Below are 24,074 nucleotides of genomic sequence, written 5' to 3'. Positions count from 1 at the left end.
AATCCTAGAGGTCAGCCAAGTCCTCCTTTCTTACAACTGGGTGGATCACAATAGTGCAGTCACAGATGGTAGTAGCAATGTAGTGTAGATGTATTAGGAGTAGTAGAGGGAGTAGTAAAGAACATGTAATTCTTTACTCTTTATTTCCATGCCTGTGTAGCTGTCACAGGAATTGCTGTGCTTTTTAAAAACAAGAATTGTTCTGCCAAGAGGAGAGAACTACAGGAATGGGTGCCTTTTCAGGAAAATATTGTGGGAGCCCAAACCTTATGTGTCCTTCCAGGATCCTGATGGAGGGGAAGTGGTAGAGTTCTGAGTTCATTTTGGCACAGGGGATAACTAATCACATCCACCCCCAGGTGTGTAAAGCTCATGAACTGTGGCAGTCTGACCTCATGCTGAACAGACATGGTTTTAATACCAGAGCATTTCAGCAGAGTCTACAGATATATCCACTTGTCATAAGATATAAAGATATTTCCCTTTGTCACTGCAGTGCCTGCATCCCCTCAGAACAATCTGCACATCTTGTTTGCAAACCAACCCTGTCAGAAAAAAAACCACTTGATCCTCGTTAATTTTATTCATCAGGATCAAGAGCATGTGTATGAATCCTACTTGTAGGATTGTAGGGTCTTTAGGTTGTGAATTTGGGTTTTTTCCCCCAAAGGTAGCCTCTGTTAACTGCCCTAAACTTACATCACTGAAGTTGTTATATCATTTGAGATAACAAACTTACATCATTTGATGTTGTCCCTTTGTTTGTTTTTAATAAATGTTTCCTATCTCAAAAAAAAAACCCCTACATCAACTTTGATTGAGGGGCACTTCTAGTAGGATCATAGTTTTATTTGAATAATAGAGCAAATTGTATTTGAAGGAAAGCTAAAATTTCTGTTTCTTGACTAATTTTTTCAAGCTTTAAAAGAAAAATGTTAGTTTTCCTTAGTTGTACTAAAAGCTATTAAAAAAATTGTATTTCTTTCCTACAAAAAGGGTAGGAGGTGGGATATGCTCATACAACCTCATTTACACAATTCCTTTTTTATTAATTTAACCATTCAGGGTTGTTTTTCCCCTGATATTTTATCGTAATGGTTGTGGATGTGAAATGGGTCTGAAGCATTGTAGTAAAACTGTAGAAATATTTCTTACACCAGCAGCTAATATCCTGCAGCTCATCTGCATCCTGTACCTGAATCACCTACTGCAGTGACAAGTAGAGCAAGTGAAAATGAAATAAAATATAAAATTAAAAAAGCTGCTCCCTGCAGTTGGAAATATGACCTAAAATTAGCATCGCTTCTAGGTCCCACAACAGCCTTTATGTCACCTGAATAATAATAAGCATTTTCTATGTAAATATTCCATTGGATTTTAGCAGTGGACAGATACTATTCCTCAAAATCTGAATCAGGTCTGGAGCCTCAGCTGTGCTGAGAAGGACAAGCAAATGCAGAAATAAGTGGTCACTGTAGAGAAAAGTGAGTTTTTGGGAAATATTGCAATAAAAATCATGTGATGGTGTTGATGCTTTTAAAAAGTGAACACACGGATGAAAATCTTTGCACAAGTACCAGTACAAACATCTGTTCATTACTTGTTTCTTTGGAAGCTGTGTGGGGAATGTTTTCATTTTTCCTACTTTTATTAAATTATGGGGGATTTTTTTTGGTCTTGGTTGGGGCTTTTGGGTTTTTTTGGGTTTTTTGTTTGTTTGTTTGTTTGTTGTGGGTTTTTTTTGCTTTGTTTTTTGCTTGTTTTTTTTTTTTTTTTTTTTTTTTTTTCCCTTGCAATAGCTCCTTTCTTTGCCTTGTAAATGTACAAAGTGGTCACTTGCTCTTTGGCTTCCAGATTCCTTTTTTTTTTTTTGGCTCAAACCCGCTGTTCTGTAGATATATTCACATTCATATAATAATGAGGTTTTTCAAGTAAACCCCATGCATAACTGCATGTATTGAAAATAAGCTTCAAACCTAAAAACTTGCTGTAAAATTGGAGAAGGGATATCAAATAGGAAAAAGAAAATGTATGAAATACATGTGCAGTAGAACTGTAAAGATGACTTATATACTCCTGAGCCTCTTGCTGCAACTTGTGACATCTTTTATAGAAGTGTCACCTTTAGGAGGCTATTTTTGGCAGTGATGTTTCAGCATGGGATTGTAAGGGTAACAGTGGGTATTGGATATATCCTCCAGAGATCACCTTCACACTGCCTCAAATATTTCTAGGCACATGAAAAAAAGTGAGCAGTATAACTTGCTGAAGAGCTCTGCACACTTGTTTTATTCTTTCTCATAAAACCAGATTCAGTAAAAACTTGGCCTGAATCTGCTATAATTTTCACCAGGATTGAAAGCCATTACTTTCTCTGGATAAACAGCAGTTAGTACAAATCTTAAATATACATGTAAGGAAATATTCAGGCTCTGCACCATTTGTCACTTGCAGAACAGCTAAGGCAGCAGAAGAAAGGCACAGCCTGTGCTGGGGAAAAAAAAAAAAACCTTTATACCTAGCTAGTCTGGAATTAGCCAACTGTCACTTTCCTGAGCCAGGAATAGGTGGAAGAGGAGACAGTGATGAAACTTAACTGACTCTTAGTTTTTCTTCTTTCTTCAAAGAGTGTGAGGCTGTTCCATGGCTCAGGAAGCCGCAGGTTCTGGAGGGCTCGCTGTGCACGAGCGTTTAAGGGAGCTCTGCAAACTATGCTAGGAGAGGCTTTGACATTTCCAGGGCTTGTGGGGAAGTCAGTCATTACAGACAGGCTGCTAAATTATGGAGGCAATTTTTATCTGCCAGTTCTTTGCTTCTATAGCTTCCTATAAGCTTCAGGAATATTTGAGGGAAAAGTATTGGCGTACATGGTTGGCTGAGCGGCTCCCTGAGTTACTTACAGCCTTTCATTCCCAGGCTGTTCACAGATTTCTTATGTTGGCCTGGTCCCTTTTTGGCCACTCCAGCAGGTAGGCTGATCTCCAGCTCATTTTGCAGCCAGTTCTAGGAGAAAAGAAACCTTCTTTTGCTATTCCTCACGCGAAATCCGTTCTGAAGATTCCTTACGGAGCTCTGCTTCTGTCTTTGCAGTGTTCTCTGTGCACAGCCTCCAGTCAGGGAGCAGATGAAAAATGGAGAGACAGAGAGAATTTTTAAAAAGGAGAGGCAAATACTGTGACTTTCTGCTTTGCTGCTTCCTTGGTACAGTCTCTGTCAGAATTTACCTTAGTAAATAACTCTATAACTCTATATACAGAAGGGGAAGTATTTTAGCAAGACACAAGACTCAGCACAACAAAATCTATTTAAATGCAGCATAATTGAAATGTTAACATAACCATGAAATGCCCCAAGGTGTTTCTTTGTTGAAGGCTGGGTATGACACAAAATAGATGCCTGAATACTGTGGTGCAGAAAAAGCCTTTTTGTACTCAAGTCCAGTCTTGCGCTCACCTTACGGAATGTTTGCAAATGCTTGGCTGCTGCTGCTGTGGTTCCTGCTCTTGCCTTCTCCCAGGGAATCTGACAGTTCAGAGAAGCTTTTGGGCTCAAAGGAGGGAAGAGCTCTTGAGCAGGGAGTTTTTCCTGCAGGGACTCCCAGCCTCAGCCTGGAGCTCATGCCCTGCCTGGCGGCACAGACCTTGTACCTGCTCAGTGAGTGCCCCGGCTCTGGGGAGATGTGCTGGGAATCTTGTTTCTCCCAGGGTGAGGGTTGATTCTTCATTCAGATTCTGTTAGAGTGACTTGAAAGAAGACAGCATCATTGTACACGAGCTGCTCTTCTCCCCTCCCTCCTCCACGAAGAGCAGAGAATACAAAGTACCGTTAAAATGGTTTTTTCATCTTTCAGATTTTTGCAAAATTAAGCAGTGCCTGTGCTCTAGTCTTTTCTTAGGCAAGTCCTCTACTTGGTAACCCATAAATCATGCTCCTTGAAGCAAGCTGCTTTGCTGCCCCTCCTATGGAAATAAAACCCACAAGCAGAAGTGTCCTCACAGCCTGCAGCTGGTGCTGCTGACCGAGGATGGGCCATGGCACAGGGCCCAGTGTGGTGCTGGTAATTCCAAGTGCCATAGCTGTGTGTATCCCAGTCAGCACTCTGGCTCCACGTTTCAGTCTGCCTGTGTGACACATCTTTTTTTAGCAGCTGATAGACAGAGAAGACCAATCCATGCGACTCTTGCTTTATGAGGCGCCGCAGGTTTTTTCGAGAGGTTAAGTTCAGTTTGATCTTCAGCAGCAAACTGTGATTTCAGAAGAAAAATGAACTTGACAACTGTTTCAACAACCTGAATGTTTATGTATATCTTCACTTAATGCCTAAAGTCAATATTTGTTAAGTCTGATTGATAAAAATATGTTCCTTTCATCAAGGTCAAATTAATTTGAGGAAATTTGCTTTTGCTTACCATGCTGCTTTTGCACAGAATCCCTTGTCAGGCTTTGCAAAAAACTATGCAGGCATTTTCTCATTTGAATTATGATTAGCTTCACTATGAACTTCCCTGAGAACACCACCTCATTTGAATGTGTCTTTTTTTAAAGGATGCCACAGATTGGATTCCAATTCAGACAGGTGATAAATTACCTGTCTTGACCTAATTCATTAACTTTAATGGTATTTGAAGTCTTTATTTTATTCAGGATCCTCCAATAGACCTGTCTTGTAGACATCTTTATAATAATGTCCATTCATCAGCCACTTAAAGGGCATCACTTAAAACTGGATGTGACTGTGAGGATACAGACTCTTTTCTGGGTTGTGTTCTGCCTTAGGATTCTGTCACTGCCATATTTTCTGAAAAATCCCTTCACCAGGATTTCTTCTCCTGGGAAGCTGAGAAGCCTCAGAGAAAAATGAAAACAGTAATTATCTGATTCGCTTCTCCTGTTTTGCTGCTTTGGAATGTGGTTGGATGTGGTGGTGTTCACAGGGGTCCCAGGACAAGGGAAGAGATGAGAATCTTGACTCCATGTTTCAGAAGGCTGATTTATTATTTTATGATATATAGTATACTAAAAGAAAATTATATATTAAAACTATACTAAAAGAATAGAAGAAAGGATTTCATCAGAAGGCTGGCTAAGAATAGAAAGGAATGGAATGATAATAAAATCCTGTGACTGCTCACAGCCTCGACACAGGTGGCTGTCATTGGTCATCGAGTAAAAACAATTTCACATGCTGGGTAAACAATTCTCCAAATCACATTCCAAAGCAGCAAAACATGGAGAAGCTGCAGCTTCCCAGCTTCTCAGGAGAAAAGATCCTAATGAAAGGATTTTTCATGAAATATGTCTGTGACAGTTGGAGATTGTTTATCCAACATGTGAATTGTTTTGGCTTAATGACCAATCACGATCCGGCTGTGTCGGGACTCAAAGCAGTCACGAGTTTTCAGGTTTTCATTACCATTCTTTGTAACCTTCTGTCTGTATCCTTTCTCTATTCTTTAGTGTACTTTTAGTGTAGCATTCTTTTATATAATATAAGTACATCAAATAATAAATTAGCCTTCTAAGAACATGGAGTCAGATTCATCAATTCCTCCTTCGTCCTGGGGACCCAGCAAATACCACAGGATTCCTTGGATGTTGCAGGCTACATCAGGCTGACTTTGCATGAGACAGTGAAGCTTGGGAAGGAGCTCTGGAGCTGTGTGTTAAATATGTTTGGCTGGATTTATGTAAATTCAAAATTCATCTCCTGAAAGTTGGAACTGCTGCCTTCACAGGGCACAGCCACCCCATGAGTTGTACCACAGATGTGGAGTTACCCTGTGGGATACACAGGAGGGCTAATGGTGGCATCACTTTGGAACAGCTCCTTAGGGGATGGACAGAGGATGGTGGAGGATTTCCTCCAGATAATTTGAGTATTACTTTCAGTTGTACTATTAAAACTATGAAAGTCATGCTATGCCACAATGAGGTTAATTGTAGAAAGAAGAAAACAACCCTCTGTGGATTTGTGCCTGATGCAGATTCCTCTTGTGATCTCCTGTATTCTCTTTAAAATGTGGGGCTCTTACCAGGTGATTCCCATTGTGTGCTTCTGAAAATGGATCCGTTTAGGAAAGGGAAACATGACAGGGCTGAAAAAGCAACTTAGCACCAAAACTGGAGTGACAAACCAGCAACTTGTATTTTCCAACCACAGAACCAATCTTCTGTCTCGCGTTAAAATAAATGCATGTGCAGCAACTACCAACACTACACCAAAGAAATCACCAAAGCTGCTTGTGAACTGACATTTAACCACTGAAAGCTACTGGATTTGTCCTTCTTCCATGTCTGGCAGAGATGTGTGGAAGGACTGTGAAAAAGCTGTGGCAGGAAATGGGAATTGCTGTCTCCTCATCACTCTGAATTGCTACTGGCACAAACACACAGAAAAAAAAAAAAATCAGGTTAAATTCATGAGAACTGTGGCATTTGCAAAGCTTCAGGTGATGGCAGGATGGAACCTTATGGTGGCAGCCTGGCCTGAGGGGATGTGGTGCCACAGGGAGGCCAGCAGCAGATGTGGCTGGAGTTCACCACAGTACTCATTAAAGCATGAAACAAAAACCCACGTCGGATTTAATGCATGTTAAATAGTTTTAATTAATTGTACAGGTGTAGTCAGGTAACAGGAGTTTTTCATAATGAATTTCCTAATCCTAATTTGATGAGGTTTTCCTACAACCTCATCAAAAAGAAACAAGAAAGGAAAAAAAATGCTGCAAAATAACAATTTTGCCTTCTGGAACCTCTCCTTTTTAAATGTGGTAGTGGAATTGTTTTTCACAGTTATGAAAGTATTGTGTATTTTTCTTTTAGTTGGATATGTCCCTGTCTTTTAGAGGCAGTTGAAAGAAAAGCTTTTTGTTTCTGCTGTCCTTTATTCTGCATGCTGGACTGAGAGCAGTGAAGAGGTTTGGGAGAAGTAGAAAATGCTGCTTTTTGGAGAATAATTGAATGTGTTCAGAATGGAGAATGTTTCGTAGTGCGGTGGAGGGAGGGACAATGAGGAGCATGGAGCAAAATAAAAAGCTTGGGAGATATCAAAAAGACATGTCCAAACAGGGCAATAAATAAATAAATTATAAAATAAATGCTAATAGACTTTTCAGAATAAAGCAAGACTTTTTTTTCTAAATTTGAGTAGAGTTATTATATTTTGGTTGTGAGAAAAAGTAAAGGTGAAGTGTACATATTTAAATTTTGCTGTTGCTAGAAATGCTCTCTCAATTAATTTTTCTTTTTTTTTCTTCATGAAGAATTTAATTGTCCTGAAACCATTCAAACTCATTCCCTCTTTAACTGATTTTTGGGTTTTGTTTTTGTTTTTTTTTCCCCACAGTAATCATCTATTCAGATTTTTTCTTTACAGATCATTCTGATATTCAGGTATTTAATGGCTCTTATTAAAAGTCAGTAAATAAATAACTAAATAAAGTAACACATGTAGCCCTTGTGTAAATACCTTGGCAACTCCATGTTTATTCTCAGGAGGTGGAAATAGGATAGGGCTGATCTTTGTGGTGCCCTTCAGCCTCCAGAGCACATCACCTGAGTCTCATTTTCAGTGTTTTCCTTTGCAGCTGTGCCTCCCATAATCTCAGGCTCTGGAATCCTGAAATTGGCACTGAGAACCATCATGTTTTATTAACTTTTTACTCAGCCTTTTCTGCTTGTGGCCCAGAGAATGAAGCAAGGGGCAGGTTACAGGGATTACATTTATTTACATTATGGCCACTAATAAAATGTGTAAATGACATCTCCTGTGAAAACTGCATTTTTTTCTTTTCCTTTACATGTAAAGGTACATGCAGCTACATAAAAATATAACTGTACTTGATCATAAAAGCTACAGGTGGCTGAAATGATTCATCACTGGAGTTTTCTGTTCACCAGTTCTTTGATTTATAGGATGGGAAAGGGAAAGGGTTTTATTTTGGGCTCTAGAGATCTGAAATGCTTTGCAAAAAAAAAAAAAAAAAAAAATCCTGAAACAACAGCTGGAGAACCTACAATGAAAAAAACACAGAATGATGTTATCCTATGTAAAATATTCAGTAAAATTAAGGTTTCCTGCATATATTATGTGTGGTTATGGCAATACCATGCATGGGCAATAAGGAAGCTCTGACTTGCAGCTGAAGGAAGAAATGAATGAAAAGCAGCTCTTGGCCTTCTGTTACCTTCAAACTCAGTGCCACTGAATCAGTCACACATTGCCAAGGGCTCATTAGCTGGCTAAAATATAAGAAATGCAGAAGGGGAGATGGATCATGGAAATGGCAGCAAATGTTGCCATGGTTTGTAGTGGTGCTGCTGATTGTGCTTGCAGCTGGTGCTCCAACTTTGGTGCTTCCAGAAAAGTTCTTGCTGAGCAATCCCAGCTGGGTGCCAGGTGAGATGCCATCAAATCACCACAGATGGAATTGTGTGTGTTCTCCCAAGCACTGGGACAGCAGGTTTGAGTCACAGTGACTTCCTAGGCTTTGGGATTTGATGGCTCCCATTTCCCAGCTCTCTGGACACCTGCACTTGTGCACTCTGACACATGGGTGACACCCATGGGTGAGAAATGCCCAGGAAAACGCTGCCAGCCTTGAAAACTGGCAACTGTGAGTGCTTCCAGGCACCAGCAGCAATGTACAACCTAAAGCAAAATTTGTCATGAATTGTTCACTTCCATTTGGGACAAACACGCTCCAAAAGTCAACTTGAATCCCACCCTGCTTGCTGCAGGGAGAAATTTAAATGTTCAGCTTCCTTAGGTGACTGAACATCTGCTTGTGAGGGAGTGTGTCACTTATTGTAGTCCCTGCCAGGGTCCAGGAGTATGTATGTCTGTCTCCTTGGGATAAAAACAGTCAATAATTGAATAAGGATTTTATTTCTCTAGCATAATTTTTCCTTGCTACCAGTTTTTAATTTTGCTTCTAACCTAAAGTCCTTTCTGTTACCCTTCACTAGGTTTAGTTTGCAGATAAACAATGGTCACTTACTGAATCTCATGTTTGGTTCTCTGGAACCTGCTGCTATTTTTGCAATTGATTCCAAGTCCTTGGCTGAGTTTCCAGAAAGGCTCTGCCTCATGAGCCTGAGGTTTCTGCTTGGCAATTTTTTGAGGATTTTATCTGTCAAGTGTAGTTGTGTTCACGAAGAGAAGCAATTTCTGAGGTACTACTTCCATGAAGAGGCATGAAATTGGGCATTGGGAAAAGCTATTACAGGTGTCTTTTGTGATTTCAGAATGATTTAATTATGGTTTTCCACATAACTACAAACCGAGCAAAGTAAATAAAGTTGCCAGCTTTTTTTTTTTTTTGTTTTCCCTTTTTCTTCACCCCCTTCCCCCTCAAGTATCAGTAAAAGAAAAATAATATCTTTTTGGCCTCTCTGTAATATTTTAAAAGTTCCACACCCTTCCCAGCTCTGTTGCACCGTTATATCTATAGCATTAGATGAGGCAACACAACAAAGAGAGTCTCAACTTGTTATTTATCTCTAGAAATTATTGCTCCAGAGGAGGACTGAGACATCTTGGTGTGCCTCATGTAGGGAACAGGGCATTGCCATGCTGGGGTGTATTCACTTGAGGCACATTATAGAGATTTTCAGCTGATTTTTGTGGGCCGTGCCCAGAAATCCAGGTATGAAAACACAGCCTGGGTTTTGGGTGAGCTCATGAGGGAGTGAGATGGTTCAGAGCCTGTTTTAAGAGAGGCACTGAGCATTGATGATGCTGTACTGTAAGCTGGCTTCCCATATATAAATAAAGCTGAAAAACATATCTAAAACCACAGGAAGCCACACTTTTTCCACTTAGAAGTCCTTGTCATCCAGTGACCAGATGAGCTGGGTGGATCTGTGTGCCTAGGTGAGGGGACAGGAGAGACAATCAGGGACTCCAACGTTTATTAGATTTCCAGAGCTCCCCCTGAGAGCTTTCTGAGCATCCTTTACTGCCACAAAACGTTCCTGAGCGTTTCTCCCAGCAGAAACTGCTCTGCTCCTGCCAGCCAGTTGCTGCTCTGGTGTCCAAGCATTCCTCACACACTCAACTGCAATTTGCTTACAAGGCTGAGAAATTGTGAGCTCATTCTGGAAATGCATTTTATACCACTGAGCCCAGGCCACTAAAAAGCCCAGGTGATCTGCTCCTGCTGACTTCTGGACCTCTCTGTGGTTTTTCCATTCTGCCATTCTCAGACTTTATCACTCCCTGCTTTCATCTCTGGCCTTTTCACGTGTGCAGTATTGTCAGGCTTCATATCTCATTAGACACCCATAAAGGTTATTATCTGTACCTCATGAACATGTACTCAGTGCTATGAAAATTGGTATATTGAATGGCATTGAATATGCCTAAAACTATAAATGGGTTTATATAAACTTAAATAAATGTGTATTCTTCTCGTAGCTATTCTTTTCAATTTATATATGTCATGTCCAGGTGAAAAAACAGATAAATTACTCTCTTCAGCCATGAAATCATTTACCCAGTTTGTTTTTTCCCAGGTGATCTTTTCTTTAGCTTATGCTTGTGTATGGCAGCCAAGGTATAACTAAAACAGCAAAAGGTCAGGATAATGAGCCATTTCCATGGGTGAAGCCAATATTTCTCTACATGCCCCTTACCTGCTGATCTCATCTTTTAAAGTGTTGTGTGATGCTATGGTTGAAGAACACCACATAAAACAAATTGTTTTGAAGCTGAGCCAAATATTGTAGGTCAAGATTTAGGCAGGCAGAAATTTCAATTGTACATCCTTGAAAAATGAATTTATCCTTGGACTGGGTAGGGAGATACTGTTCTGTGATACTTTTAAGATAGTTATACTCTGAAAAGAACTGCTGAACATTATGGAAACATATTATGTAATGGTTTTTGTTTGGTTGGTTTTTGGTTTTTTTGGTTGTTGTTTTTTTTGGTTTTGTTTTGTTTTTTTTGGTGTTTTTTTATTTGGTTGGTTTTTGTTTTTTTTTTTTCTTTGTGGTTTTTTTTTTTTTGGCAACATTCCTTCTTCTCTCTGATATGTTGGAAATGACTGCAGGGAAAAAAAAAAAGAAGGAAAAAAAATCTGTCTTTTGTAAGAAATCTCTTGTTACTCAGAAGCAGCCTGAACTTACTCAGCAAGACGTGCCCATTTTCACTGAACAATAATCACAGTGAGACACTTCTGGTTGTGTGCAGACTGACAGGCAGATTAAACAAGATATGTAATTTTCCTGTAATCATAAAGCAGACAAACATGCTGTAATGTCTATTTAAACTAACAAATTAAGTTGTTCAGCGGCTGATTGCCAACACATAGACAGTGATGTGGGGAAAGATACAATAGAGGGTTGAGATACATCAGGTGAAACTGTGAAGCACAATCCATGTGCCACCATCAGCTGCTCTTTTCCCAGTAAAACTTCCTGCATCACTTCTTGCTGCAGGCCAAGGTTCTCCTGCTGATGGGGCTGAGCTCTGACACAGTGCATTAAGGCCATTTTTACAAATAAATTCTAACTAACGTGACAAAATGAGGTGCTCAGCCTTTATGTGACAGCACTGTCCTCACAGCAGTGGTTTAGGAAGGGACAGCCAGGACTTCCCAGGTGTTTCCTGAGCCTCAGGGGTGTTCACACATCACAGCCCATCATCCTTTCCTCCACAGGATGCACCAGTTGCTGCATGATGTGTTCTCAGGTTCAGTCAATACTGCTGGGAAAAAGGCTTGCTTGCCTGATGATGATAGTAATGAAAAAGGGTGGAAATACAACAATCTGTTTATACATTTTATCCAGTAAAAAATTTTATGGAAAATTTAGGAGCAGCCTGGTACCCAGGACAAAGCACCATCCTCAAGCATCATTTTTCTCCCTCTGTCTTAAAATTATTATTGTAACACTTCAGCCTTATGAAAAGATTCTGCCCTCAGGAGTTTGACCTCATGGAATTACCTATCAGCACTCCTAACTTAGACATCCCAGCAGTGTGAAGAAAAAGGCTTGTGGTTGTACCCAGGACTTAGAGTTTGCTTTGGCTTGCTGCCAGAGCTCAGGATGCAGAGTTTTAACTTGTCATTCTGGGGCCTGATTACCCTGTCTGTGAGTTGTACAGAAATCCTGCCCTGCCTGATGGATCCTGGGGCAGGGCAGCTGGGCTGGCTGCAGACTTCAGCTGTAAATGGCTGAGTCTTTCACAGAGCCCAGTTTATTTTCCTGAATGGATGTTTTTGGGTTTTTTTCCTTAGGAGCAAATAAACCCCAACATTTTTAAATTTGACTCCTTGTGCTTTTCTGCTGAATTTTACAGAGCTCACTCACAGCAGGGCTGTAAGGTCATGATCTCTGATTTCCATGTCTCTTTTTCTGTGCTGCATCTACCATAGCAGAGTTATGGGCTGAGGTGTCTGACAAAGTTCATTACAGTTCTGTCTTTTTTGCTTTTGTGGTAAGATATTAAAAACTAATAACATGACCCAACAAATGTAAGATAAAAACATGCTGCATTATTTCAGTCCAGCAGTTGAACTCTATCAATCAAGCCACCCTTTTCTGCCAGAGAAGCAATCCATGGAGCTTTATATTGTCTCTCTCTAGCATCAACAATAACAAACAAACAAAAAACTTACAGTAGATTGCAACAAAGTCTAATTTGTGAAAGGGTTGTTCTTAAAAGAACTCAAAGCATAAGCCAGAAAAGAAAAATAAGGGTTATGGCATATGTGTGATAAGAATAGTCTAGACATCAGTGTATGAATATTGAATCACAAAAACTGAATAAAACAGAGATAAAATCAAGTAAATTTATGAAACACAAAGATGCCAAAAAGAATACTAATATTCAAGGAAAAAAAAAAAAGAGATTGCACAGAGTTCAATTAGAAGAATAGTTGAGTAACAAGCTCCTGTAAGTTTTCCTTTGGGTATATTTCAGACACAAGGAAAAAAAAAATATCTTAGTTCCATCATGAAAAGTTGTGTTTTAGCATCAGGTAGTATGTTGCTTGAGGAACACAGTGAAGGAACCTCCTGGGTCACATAAATGGTTTCTGGTATTTCAGGGCCCTTTCCATATGCTGGTTTTCCTTGGTCTATCATGATCCATGTCAAAAGCAAGCACTTATTTTCTGTCCCTGCTCTTCCCACTCAAAGAGGAGTTCCAGAACCTGATTATGTTAATAGCTAAGAACCTTCTCATTTTCAGCCAGAATTTATTAATGGGCAATTTATACTCATTTGTACTTCTGCCAATAGCCCTTTAGTTTAAATTGTCTCTTTCCCTGCTGTTGATCCTCTGATATATTCATAGACAGCAGTCCTAATTCCTCTTCATTTTCATCCCCTGGCACCAATCAAGATGAAAATTTACAGTCTCCCCATCAGATTGCAGCTCTCCATTCCCCTGCTAATCCCTCAGGCTGTGCTTCTGCTTAAAGCTGAGTTTATTTTCCTTGTACCCATTGGGGTGTGCACAGCTGCCAGCAGCTGCCTCCTGGAAGGGAAGCACTCAGGAGCATCCTGGGCCTTGACATCAACACTTCTCTATGGGAAACATTTCTCCCAGTGCTCTCAGTGATGCATTTCCCTTTTTCCCAGGCAGCATTGCACTGGTAGCTCCTGGTCACTCTCTGATGAACTATGTGACAAGGATCCTTTGTTGTTTCAAATTGGGAAGTCCTGAACTGACAACAGAAGCTCTTGCTTTTATCCCCTTGGTGTATTGTCTGGCACTTTCAGCATGTAAACCTCAGCCAGTTTCTTTTATATGCGCCAGCTCTGTATTTTTGATGTTTATCAATGTTACAGAGTCAGTAAATTTTAATTCACAGAGTACTGCAATGTTGTCAGTACTCTCCAGTATATATTGTCATTACAAAAAGAGCAGGACAGGATTTTCATATTACATAACTGGGAACCCATTGCAGCCAGAAGACTTTATTATCATGCAGGAGGTTCAGGAATAATGGCACCTAAATACACTTTTCTCTGTGTGTGCCTCAAGTCTGCTTTCATAAGATTATACAGAATCACAGAAATGTTTGGGTTGGAAGAGACCTTACAGAGCATCTAATTGCATCCCACAGCACCCTGCCAAGGCCTGGGACACCTCCCACCTGGTGAGGCTGCTCAGGGCCCCATCCAACCTGGCCTTGGTTGTTTTCCCTGTCTGGAAAGACAAAGCTAACAGGTGTAGGCACACAGTTTGTGGTAACTGGGAGTGGGGCTGGCCCAGCCTCATCCCCAATGGGTACAGCTGTGAGAAGCAGGCGAGCAGCATTGAAGGTAATGAGGTGAGGTGTGCTGACCAAGCACCAAAGGGAACAGAGGGCACACAGGTGAAATGCATTAACATGAGGGTGTAAAAGGTTGGGCTAAAGAGCAAGAAGAGTTGATGCTTGAAACCTTCTGGTGAGTTGTGGTGTTACTCTGTATGGGGTGAGGACTTCTGGAATAGTTGTATGATGGTGCTCTGTGTTTTGTGGCTGTCTCAACTGTGACAAACAGGTACATTGGTAAATCTGTGGGATTTTTTTTTTTTGTGTTTTTTTTGTTTGTTTTTTTTTCACAGTCCCCAATAGCCACCAAATAAATAAATAAATAAATTCAGTATTAAGAAGCTCCACGCTGAGCTTCTTTTTCACTTTGTAGAAACAGCCAAAATATCTGAGCATGAGAACCTGGTGTGAACCCTTTGTGAACCTCATGTCAGCTCAGGAGGAACTGACAAAAAGGATAGTCAGATCAATTGCTTAAACCTTTCATTAAAAAGCCATTCAGGAGAAGTTAGTTCCTTATATCATTCATCTTGAATGAACTGTGATAAGCAGTGTGTTTCATTGAACACAGAAGGAATAAATGAAGGCAGGATTTTATTGTGGTGAATGCCTGTGGGAGCAGTTTGTCCAGGAAGCTTACAGCTCCTCTGAGTCATTGCCAAAGGTGTATCACTTTAGGGGAGGTGAGATCAGCAGCATCTTTGCCTGATTGCCTGCTCTCCTGTGGGACCAGATGCCTGGGAGTTAGAGCAGCATGAAAGGAGGAAAGCAGAAGATTGGCATGGGTGGCTTTTGTGGCAGACCTGGCTCACAACTTCAGAGAGTTCATGGAGATGTAGGGAAGTAAAAAATGCTGCCCTTCATGTCTCCTGTGGAAGAAAGAAAACGCTGAACAAAATGACCTAAATCACTACTCCCTGGGTTTGGGGAAAGTAGATCATCCTAAAGGCGCTCACAGCTGCTTCTGCTCCCCCGTATTTCTGCAAATCTCAGGGCTTGCTCTGCAGCTCCTTGGCTTGAACTGTGGCTCTGCCAGAGAGCTGTAAAGCTCTCTCCTGTTTCCTTCAGTGCAGCTCCTTCCTTTAAATCTTGCAGCAGAAATACCAGGCTTTGACAAATGCAGAGGTTTCTGTAGCTGTGATGAAAGTGGAAGGCTCAGTGATGCTCATTCTTCACTGCCTGTGTACTTTGTAAACCGGTTCTGGCTGAGAAAGGGAGATCAAAGTGGGTGCAGAATCTGAGAAGAGACAAGAAATGACAGTCCCTGGCTTTTATCTCTTTAAATGTCCTAGCTGGAGCATTAAAAATATCAGTGTTCTGCTTCATGATTTTTCTTTGCCTCCTCACTTCCCAAGAAACCTGTTACAAATCTAACCAAGCCTTAAATGTATACACTGTCTTCCATAGCTTGTCCTTCAATATTTCAAACATTGCCAGAGGCAGTCAAACTCTGTTTTCTTCCAAAGGTTTTCAGGATCACTATTACAGCTGTTACAAACTAGCTAGTAAAGTAGAAAATACATTTGCTATTTTAGTGTTTAATGTTTTATTTATTAAAGGCATCAGGTAGAGGCATTGATAACATGCCCTAACTCTTGGTCAGTCCTGAAGGGCTCAGGCAGTTGGACTAAATGATCATTGTAGGTCCCTTTCAAATGAAATATTCTTTCCTAATCTATTCTGTTTTGTTATATTCTATTAATCTATTCTACTTTGTTATTGTGTTTTTTGCTTTTTCACTTATGGGTTCCCTCAGCAGGGTTAGCAGATCAGCAACAGAGCAAAAATTTCTGGGGCCAGAAAGTGTCTGTCACAATAAAAAAAACAAAATGTATTTGAAATGATCTGATGTATAATTTAGGGGAGAAGGGGAAAATGTCAGTCTGAAGTCAGAAACAGATGGCAACTAACAGTGGTTCTTTAATGGTTTTGTAAGGGAAATGCAACTATTTTAGTGCTAAAAGACACTCATATGGTACTGGAATAACTTAAAATTAATGAAATACAGCCATTTTTTGTGGAAAAAAATGAGCAGATAGACTTTTGTTGTTGTTGCTTGGGGTTGTTTTGTTTTGGTTGTTTTTTTTTTTTTAATTTTGTTTTTAATTTTCCCCAGATGGGCCTCACTTGCCAATTTACTATCACTGTTCTCCAGCTTTCCTGGCTGTGTGCAGCTCTGTTCTGGTTCAAGCTGCTGCCTGTCTGCATCCATTAAGGAAAGAGTGCAAACAAACCAAGACTCCCTGTTTGTGAGTCAAACAGTTCCCATCCAGTAGGAGCTCCTGGCTGTGGAGCATCAGCCAAATATTGGAGGGAGAAAATTATCGGTGGTAAAGGATGGTTGATCCCTGTTTGCTCAGAAAATGAGATGTATGTGTTGATTTTGTTCAGATAGATGTATTAACTCAACAGCTCTGCATCTCAGCCTGCAGAACCATTTTAGGGAAGTTCTCCAGTTTACCCTCTATTTGGGACTTGCTCTTGGAAAGGTGTAGCAGATTTTAAGGACTGGACTAGGGACAGGAAAACAACAAGGCCAGCCACAGCCACAAAATGTATTATCTTCCTGTGCACAGGGGCCCAAAAGGCAGAGAAATATACCAGAAACCACTGGGAAAATGGGCAGATTTACACAGTGTGTGGTTTATGGACCTCTGGGCAGTCTGTAGATTGTGTGGCAAAGAGTTCTAGGGAATGCCCTGAGAAAATTGTGTGAAACCACTTTCTTTTTAAAGTAGTTGCATTAGAATAAGTAGTAACTTTGTGTGCCAGCCACATCCACTTTTCTCCCAAAATTTCAGCCTAATTTTGACAGCGGCAGTCGCTCCAGAATGGAAGCTCCAGGGCTCAGATGCTGATAGAGACTCTTCTTCATATTCAAGTTCATTCTACTCCCAAGTAGAACTCCATGAATAATGATCAGATGGATTAAAACTGTTCCCATATTAGGATACAGATTTCTCTTTTTCCTTAGGTCATACCCAGTTACTTAAAGTCAGCCCTGTGGCAGAAATTTCTCTGTCCATTTGCAGGTTACTTTCTGACTCATCTGAATAGTTTTGAAAAATACCCTCAGAGCACCTCCTTAAGCTGGGTTTCTCAATATTTTTTTTTCCTTTTCCTGGAGGGGGAAAAAGTGTTGTTGATTAAAATAGTGGGGTTTTTTTGATCAGCAAAATTATTGAAACATGACAGCTTGAGCTGGGAAGGGTTGGAGTGGATTTTGTTTGGTTTTGTGCTGTTTCATTCTGGAAAACATTGCAGTCTGTATTTCTACAAGATTTCTACAGTTTGTTTGCATCATGTCTTGTGCTGATGGTGTGTATTTAAGCAGATTCTATGAAGGATGTCTGCAGTAATGACATATATAATCTCCATGGGTTTATCCAATATTACATGTCCAACATTAAATTATTGAGGCAGAATGTATCTCCATTGTCTGGTGTGAAGGTTTTGTGTGCACATCGTTAAATCAAAGCAAGCTTTTAAAAGTTAGAAAATCAATTGGTATGAGGAATAATAAAGACATAGGTGTTGAAAAATTTTTATTTTTTTTTTAATAACTGTTACCATTTCAGGATTATTTTTGCTTTGGTTTATTTTTTCCCCCAACAACAGTTATGGCTAACATGCATAAAATGGATGTTTAAGCAGAGCAACAGTACACCTCAATTATAAACTTTTGAGCAACTCTTGATAGAAATAAATGCTGATTTCCAATGTTTAACTTGCTGACATACCGTTGTCATAGCAAGCTCTTTACAGGGTGTGTGTGTGATGTATTACAGCTAACATAAATGGTAGTGGTGCTTCCTTCCTGAGACATGCCCTTAAACGTAGTTCAGTGTTTCTAAAGTTTGTGATTTAGGAATAACACAAACATTTAGTAACAACTTGCTCTGTTGCCATTCCCAGAGCTGCTCCCCAAGTGCCAGCAGATGAATTGCCAGCACAGATGTGCCATCGCCAGGAACGGCACTCGCTGCTACTGCAGGGATGGATATGAAACAAGCGCTGACAGGAGAAGCTGCACAGGTAAACCAGAAATGCCATCAACATCCAGGTGCTCCATGGTTCCCTGCTGGCTCTCAGGGCCAGGGAGCTGGTGGACAGCCAGCACAGAAATGTTGCTTCCTCATCCTTCTTCAAAGGCGTTGGTCAGGGACAAGCGTGGGCTTTTGGGGCAGGGAATAGGAAAGAGTGTCCCTAAAATGAGAATCAGGACCTCCCTCCTGACTCTCTAATGCTCCTGTGCCCCTGCAGCAGCTCCCCTGAAGTCACAGAAGGATCAGTGTGCTGGGGTTTTTCACGAATAGGGTGGGACTGTTGGGATATGTTCGTTGAGCTTTGTTGTAGATCAGCCTCGTTACATCACTGAGACAATTGGAAGATGGTAACAGCTCACATACTGCCAGCAGTCAAAGATTTTTTTTGTTGTTGTTGTTACAGAGTATTTTAAAAAACTTCTAGCCAATATACTATTGCCAGAGCTTACAGACAATTGTTCTAGCCAGTCACTGAAAGTTCAGGTCTGCCTGCTTCAAACAATGTTTGCTTTAAGCATCATCTTCCCTTTACTATTTCCCACAGCTCAGCTGGACTGGAGGAGTTCTGGAGTTACAGCTCAGTTGTGTGAGCTGCTCTCTCTCCACACCTCCCCACCAGGAGAGTCTCTAAAACTTGAAGTGTTTCACCTCACAGCCATGAAGTCTTACTTAGATTAGAATTTTATAAATGAAGCCTCCCAAGGTCGCACAATTTAGCTGGGAATGTTATTTTGGAGTAATTAATTGTAGACTTAAATTGTAGACTGTTCTCTTCCATTTTTGAAATATATGACTTCTTCAATCTCTGTCCAGGTGTTTGTTTCTTGCTTTATTTTTTTTCTCTATTAATAATCATAGTGGAGTTCTATGGCCCTATGGATGTTCTCACTACCAATCACTTCTCTCTCCAACTAAAAGTACTGAGCCAGATTCTTCATAAATATAATTTATTATAAGTTCTTTCTCTATATGGCTGTCATGTTTTGTGATTAAAATATATATCTCAGGAAATAATTTAAACAGTGGATTTTTTTAGAATGTCAATTTATTACTTAAATCCTCAACCACTGTTAAATAGCATCTCTTGATTTTATGGTATTATTTTTATACACCCTAGTTGAGAAAAATGTTCTTTATATTTATTAGAGGAGTATATAGTTTTTGATGTTGGATGGTGGTTTAATGGAGACATGGTGACAGCTCATTTAAGGAACTGTAAGACATTGCCAGCATAAATAGGTTGAGAAGGGTAATCAATTACTTGCTCTCCTGAAATGTTGCTCCATTCATCAACCCTGATAACTAGTGATCTCTGCTGCTAACAAGGACCCAAATGTCTCCCTGACATGATGCAGGCATTGGAGACTACTTGAAATAATGAAGGTTTTATCTTTCAAAATTAAGAGCTATTGAACTTGAAAACTCCTGCCCTTCTTCCTGGCTACTTGAGTGATTTCAACAGCCAACATCCCTGATAAATTCATGGTTTGGGAAAGGAAAAACATCAGGCCTCCCACCAAAATGATTCATGACTTATAAAACTTGCTTAGAATACTCAATTTTATTGAATTTCTTTCTTTTTTCCTAATCCCTAAACTAGATCTTGTTAATATCCCTTTAGATGTGAATGAATGTGACACGTATGGAAGCTGTAGCCAGATGTGTGTAAATACAGAAGGATCCTACACTTGCAGCTGTGTGGAGGGTTATGTGCTTCAGCCTGATAACAAGTCCTGCAAGGCCAAAAATAGTAAGTTTTAACTTCTTTTTTTACCTTCCTGAAAATATTTTGTGGTTTGGTCCTGGAGGAGTCATGTGAAAAGCCAGAGATGAACACAGGTGAGATGAACTTTCCTTCACTCCACTACAAAGAGCTGCACAACAAGCCAAGAAAAAAAAAAAATCCCTTATTAAGACAATACTCCAAGGGAAATATCAAAAGTTATTATCTGGATATTATTAATTAAAGCAAAATACTCAATTCAGCCAAGATTAGAAGAGTTCCCAGTTCCCTGTTCATAAATAAATCAAAGATTTTCCTCACACAAACAAAAAAGGCTGTTTACTCTGGGAAGACAATGGAGACAGGGGAAATGATCATGAGGTAATTGTACCCTTAGGATGAAAAAAGACATGAGATTGCTTTGTCCTTGCATCATCCCAAGAGGTGAATTTCCTGATGTACATATTCACATGAGGCTTTTTGTTGCTTAGTGCATGTTTTCATTACTTGTAGTGGATTGGGTATTTGAGGAAATTAGTCAATTGTGCTTAATGAGGCAATATAGTACACAGTGTTTTCTTATTCAGCATAATGAATTAACAATGCTTTTATATTAAAACACAAAAAAAGTTCCTTAAGGAATTCTTCAACATCCACAATACTGAAGCATGTGCAGCTGAGTATGAAGTCATGTTTAGTGTGTATATATTTTAAGGCTTCCTTTTTGTAACTCTTGCCATCAGAAAATAGAAAGGTCTAGTGATGGTTTTGAGGCTTCTTCACCTAAAGAGCATTCCTAAATGTGTCCTTCCTTCATCACCACTAGGAGTAAAGGAGTGTTTTCCTGCTTATACTGTTTTTTCTTGATCCATACGTGGCCTTTTTTTTTAAAAAGACCCTGAAGTCTTGTGAGATAAAACAGCCCATGCAAAGTAAAAATAATTTATTATTCTTTCTCTGCCTCATGAAAATCAAAAATGCAATTCTAGATCAGGAAATCCTCCGGGTGCCAGTACTGGACTTGAGATGACCCTTTTATTTTCCCTTTTTACACGCAGAAAACTGAGTAACAACTGAGAGTTGTGGTTAGCTGTTGGTGTCAAGATGAAACAAATCACATTAATAAGGGACTTCTCTGTAGTTTTTGCTACTTTATCATGTTTATTTGACAGAATTTTTCACATTTTTGGTATTCTCAGAAAGGAATCACTACTCATTAATCAAAGAAAGCCCTGTAGGACAGTACAAACCAGGGTCATGGTGCTGCACAGGAATGAGTGTTCCCCATTACTTTAGGTATTTTGAAAAAAAATGCTAGCTTTGGATCAGAAGAACAGAATCCAAGAAAAAAAAAAAAAGAAGCAGGTGTCTAAGGAAAAAAGGAAACCCAGCCCTTAGAAAACCTATCAAATTTTCTCCTTAAAGAACCTAAAGCAAATAAGGATGGAAAAAGAGCAGCCTCTCTGCTTTGTCGACATTTGGCAATAGTAGTTGTCAAGCAGATGAGCTGAGGAGCGTTCAGCTCTGTGTGGAAAAGCTGTGAGAGATAAGAAGCAGCACTAGAGCTGTAGGCTGGGCTTTCTGTGCAGCTTTCAACGTTAATAACAGCAGATCTGCTCTGAATATGAATTCCCACCCATGCTGAGATCCTGGGCACCAGAGCACCAAACGCCCCAGCTGGCTGTGGGAATGAGCTGGGAGCACTCTGAGCACTGAGCAGAGTGTTGGAGGCTTGGACAAACAGGGTGGCACTGCTGGCACACATCCCTTGACCTTTATTGTGGCATCAGCCCCATTTCATGGGTGAGACAATTGGAAGATGGCAAAGCTCATGTGCAACCAGCATTGCACAATTTCTTTGTTACAGAGCATTTTAAAAACTTTCTAGCCAATAGCTTATTGCTAAAGTGTGGTGGTGTGCAGGGGTCCCAGGGACAAGGGAAGTGATGAGAATGTTGACTCCATGTTTCAGAAGGCTGCTTTATTGTTTTATGATATATATATTGTCGGGTCTGGCTGTCTGTCTCTGCCCCGACACGGGCAGGGCGGTTCTTGGGTGGCACGCGATGCAAAGGACGAGTCTGGACTCTTCAGCTTTTCGATCTTCAGGTTGTTTATTGTTTCTTATCTACAAAATTTTCTGTCTGCCCAACAGAGGTCTGATCTGCAAGGCAGCCAAGGGCACTCTGACCACCCACGGGGCGGTCATGTCTTTTTATACTAAAATCTACGTACACAATATTTACCTTTATTTTCCAATGCTTTTCACCCATGTTAGCAAGTGCACCTTCACCGTAAACCAATCCCCAAGTGCCAACATCACCACAGGAGATGGAAGACAAGAAGAAGAAGGATGAGACACGCCCTGATCCCTCCATCTTGTCTCCATAACCCCCCTGTACAAAAAACCTTAAAGTCTATATTTCACCCTATAAATGTTTCCCTTTTACACCCTTCACTCTAAAGTGATTCTCATGTCCTCAAACTGCTGTCACTTCTGTGGATGGATCAAAATCAAGCTACCAAGCACTCTTGGCAACATTCCAGGATTTCCGAGACCCCCAAGGGTTCTCCTGGCAACTCTGGACATCCGGAGCGATGTGCTGAGTTCCCACATATATTATATTAAAACTATACTAAAAGAATAGAAGAAAGGATTTCATCAGAAGGCTAGCAAGGAAAAGAAGGAATGATAATAAAATCTTGTGACTGACCAGACAGTCCAGACAGCTGGACTGTGATTGGCCAATAATTAGAAACAACCACATGAGACCAATCCCAGATGCACCTGTTGCATTCCACAGCAGCAGATAACCATTGGTTACATTTTGTTCCTGAGGCCTCCCAGCTTCTCAGGAGAAAAAATTCTAAGGAAAGGATTTTTCATAAAATGAGTCTGTGACACTAAAGCTTACAGATCATTGTTTTAACCAATCACTAAAAGTACATGTGCACCTGCTTCTCACTGTGCTTGCTTGTATGCCTTCCATTAACAATACACGATATTCCATTATTAGCTTAAAACCTTCTACTACCTTGCTAAACATATTTTTCTACATTTTTTCTTCTGTAGACTTCTTTTCTGTCATCTTAAGGTCTATCTTGGTCAAGCCTAAAACTCAAATTATTGTTTCATGTCCTTGCTTGCTGTATTACTATAACTTTTCTCCTTTCAGACTTTACAGCCACAACTGTCTATAAGTTCTTTAATGTTTCTGAGACCTTTCACAGCTTCCTAGAAATCTTCTCACCTTTCCTATTTTCCCCACGAGGAGCGGTGAGGCGCTGAGCAGGTGGCACTTGTTGGTGCCTGCAGGAGCCAAGGGGGCTGGGGACAGCGTGGTGACCCCACAGGTCCTTCAGCTGCTGGGTGCCCTCGGAGCCTGTCCCCTCTCAACCATCCCTGCACCTGTGGGGTGGCACAATTAGCAGAGATCTCCCCAAAATCTGCTCCTTGCTGCCCTTCAGGGAGCCAAATGCTCGGCTGGGAAGGTGCTGAGCTCTCTCCCTCATTAAATTCTGCATTTTCTTCCTCAGCACAATTAAATAACTCTGCAGCTGAAAGCTTTTAGCTGCACATTCCCTTTGGGAAGGATGTTAAAATGGGTATCAAAACAGCTGGGGGCTCGCTGTGGGGTTTTTTTTTTTTCCCCCAGACTTTTAAAGCATATTTTCTTTTATGAATAAAGAGGCAGTTAATGGTTTCTTCTGAGGTGAAAATGAAACAAAACACAGCTTTGCTGAACAGAATTTAAGAACTTACTTGTTTACCAAGTTCGTATGCCTAAATTGGAAAGTCTGCATGTGATGAGAAGAGTATTTAAGGAAAGAAAATTACAGAATTGGGAATATCTCGCTGAGGAAAAGAAATTAATGTGTTTTACAAAAGTTCCTGGTATGTTTTATATTTCCAAAGCCAATCTAAAGAGAAATGCTGTGCAGTGAGAAACATTTCTCATGTAGATAAACTGGGATGAACTGATAATGACTAAAGAAAAAAATCTAGCTTTTAGGAAGAAAAATCAGCCCTGTTTAACT

General features: G+C 40.3%; 1 protein-coding gene across 5 annotated transcripts in view; it reads left to right on the top strand.

Annotated features, from left to right (window-relative positions):
* The window catches only part of LRP1B (LDL receptor related protein 1B), a 638,345-nt gene that overhangs the window by 322,643 nt on the left and 291,628 nt on the right, over nucleotides 1-24,074 (top strand). For all 5 annotated transcript variants that reach the window (XM_077181744.1, XM_077181743.1, XM_077181742.1 and 2 more), the window contains exons 4-5: nucleotides 18,183-18,302; nucleotides 19,935-20,063. In XM_077181744.1, the coding sequence (XP_077037859.1) occupies nucleotides 18,183-18,302; nucleotides 19,935-20,063 (249 nt within the window). The remainder of the gene's footprint in view (nucleotides 1-18,182; nucleotides 18,303-19,934; nucleotides 20,064-24,074) is intronic.

This window comes from Agelaius phoeniceus, chromosome 7 (assembly GCF_051311805.1).
Source record: "Agelaius phoeniceus isolate bAgePho1 chromosome 7, bAgePho1.hap1, whole genome shotgun sequence".
Classification (NCBI taxonomy): domain Eukaryota; kingdom Metazoa; phylum Chordata; class Aves; order Passeriformes; family Icteridae; genus Agelaius; species Agelaius phoeniceus.
The sequence above is the reverse complement of the archived record's forward strand: the minus strand, read 5'-3'. Positions and strand labels throughout refer to the sequence as shown.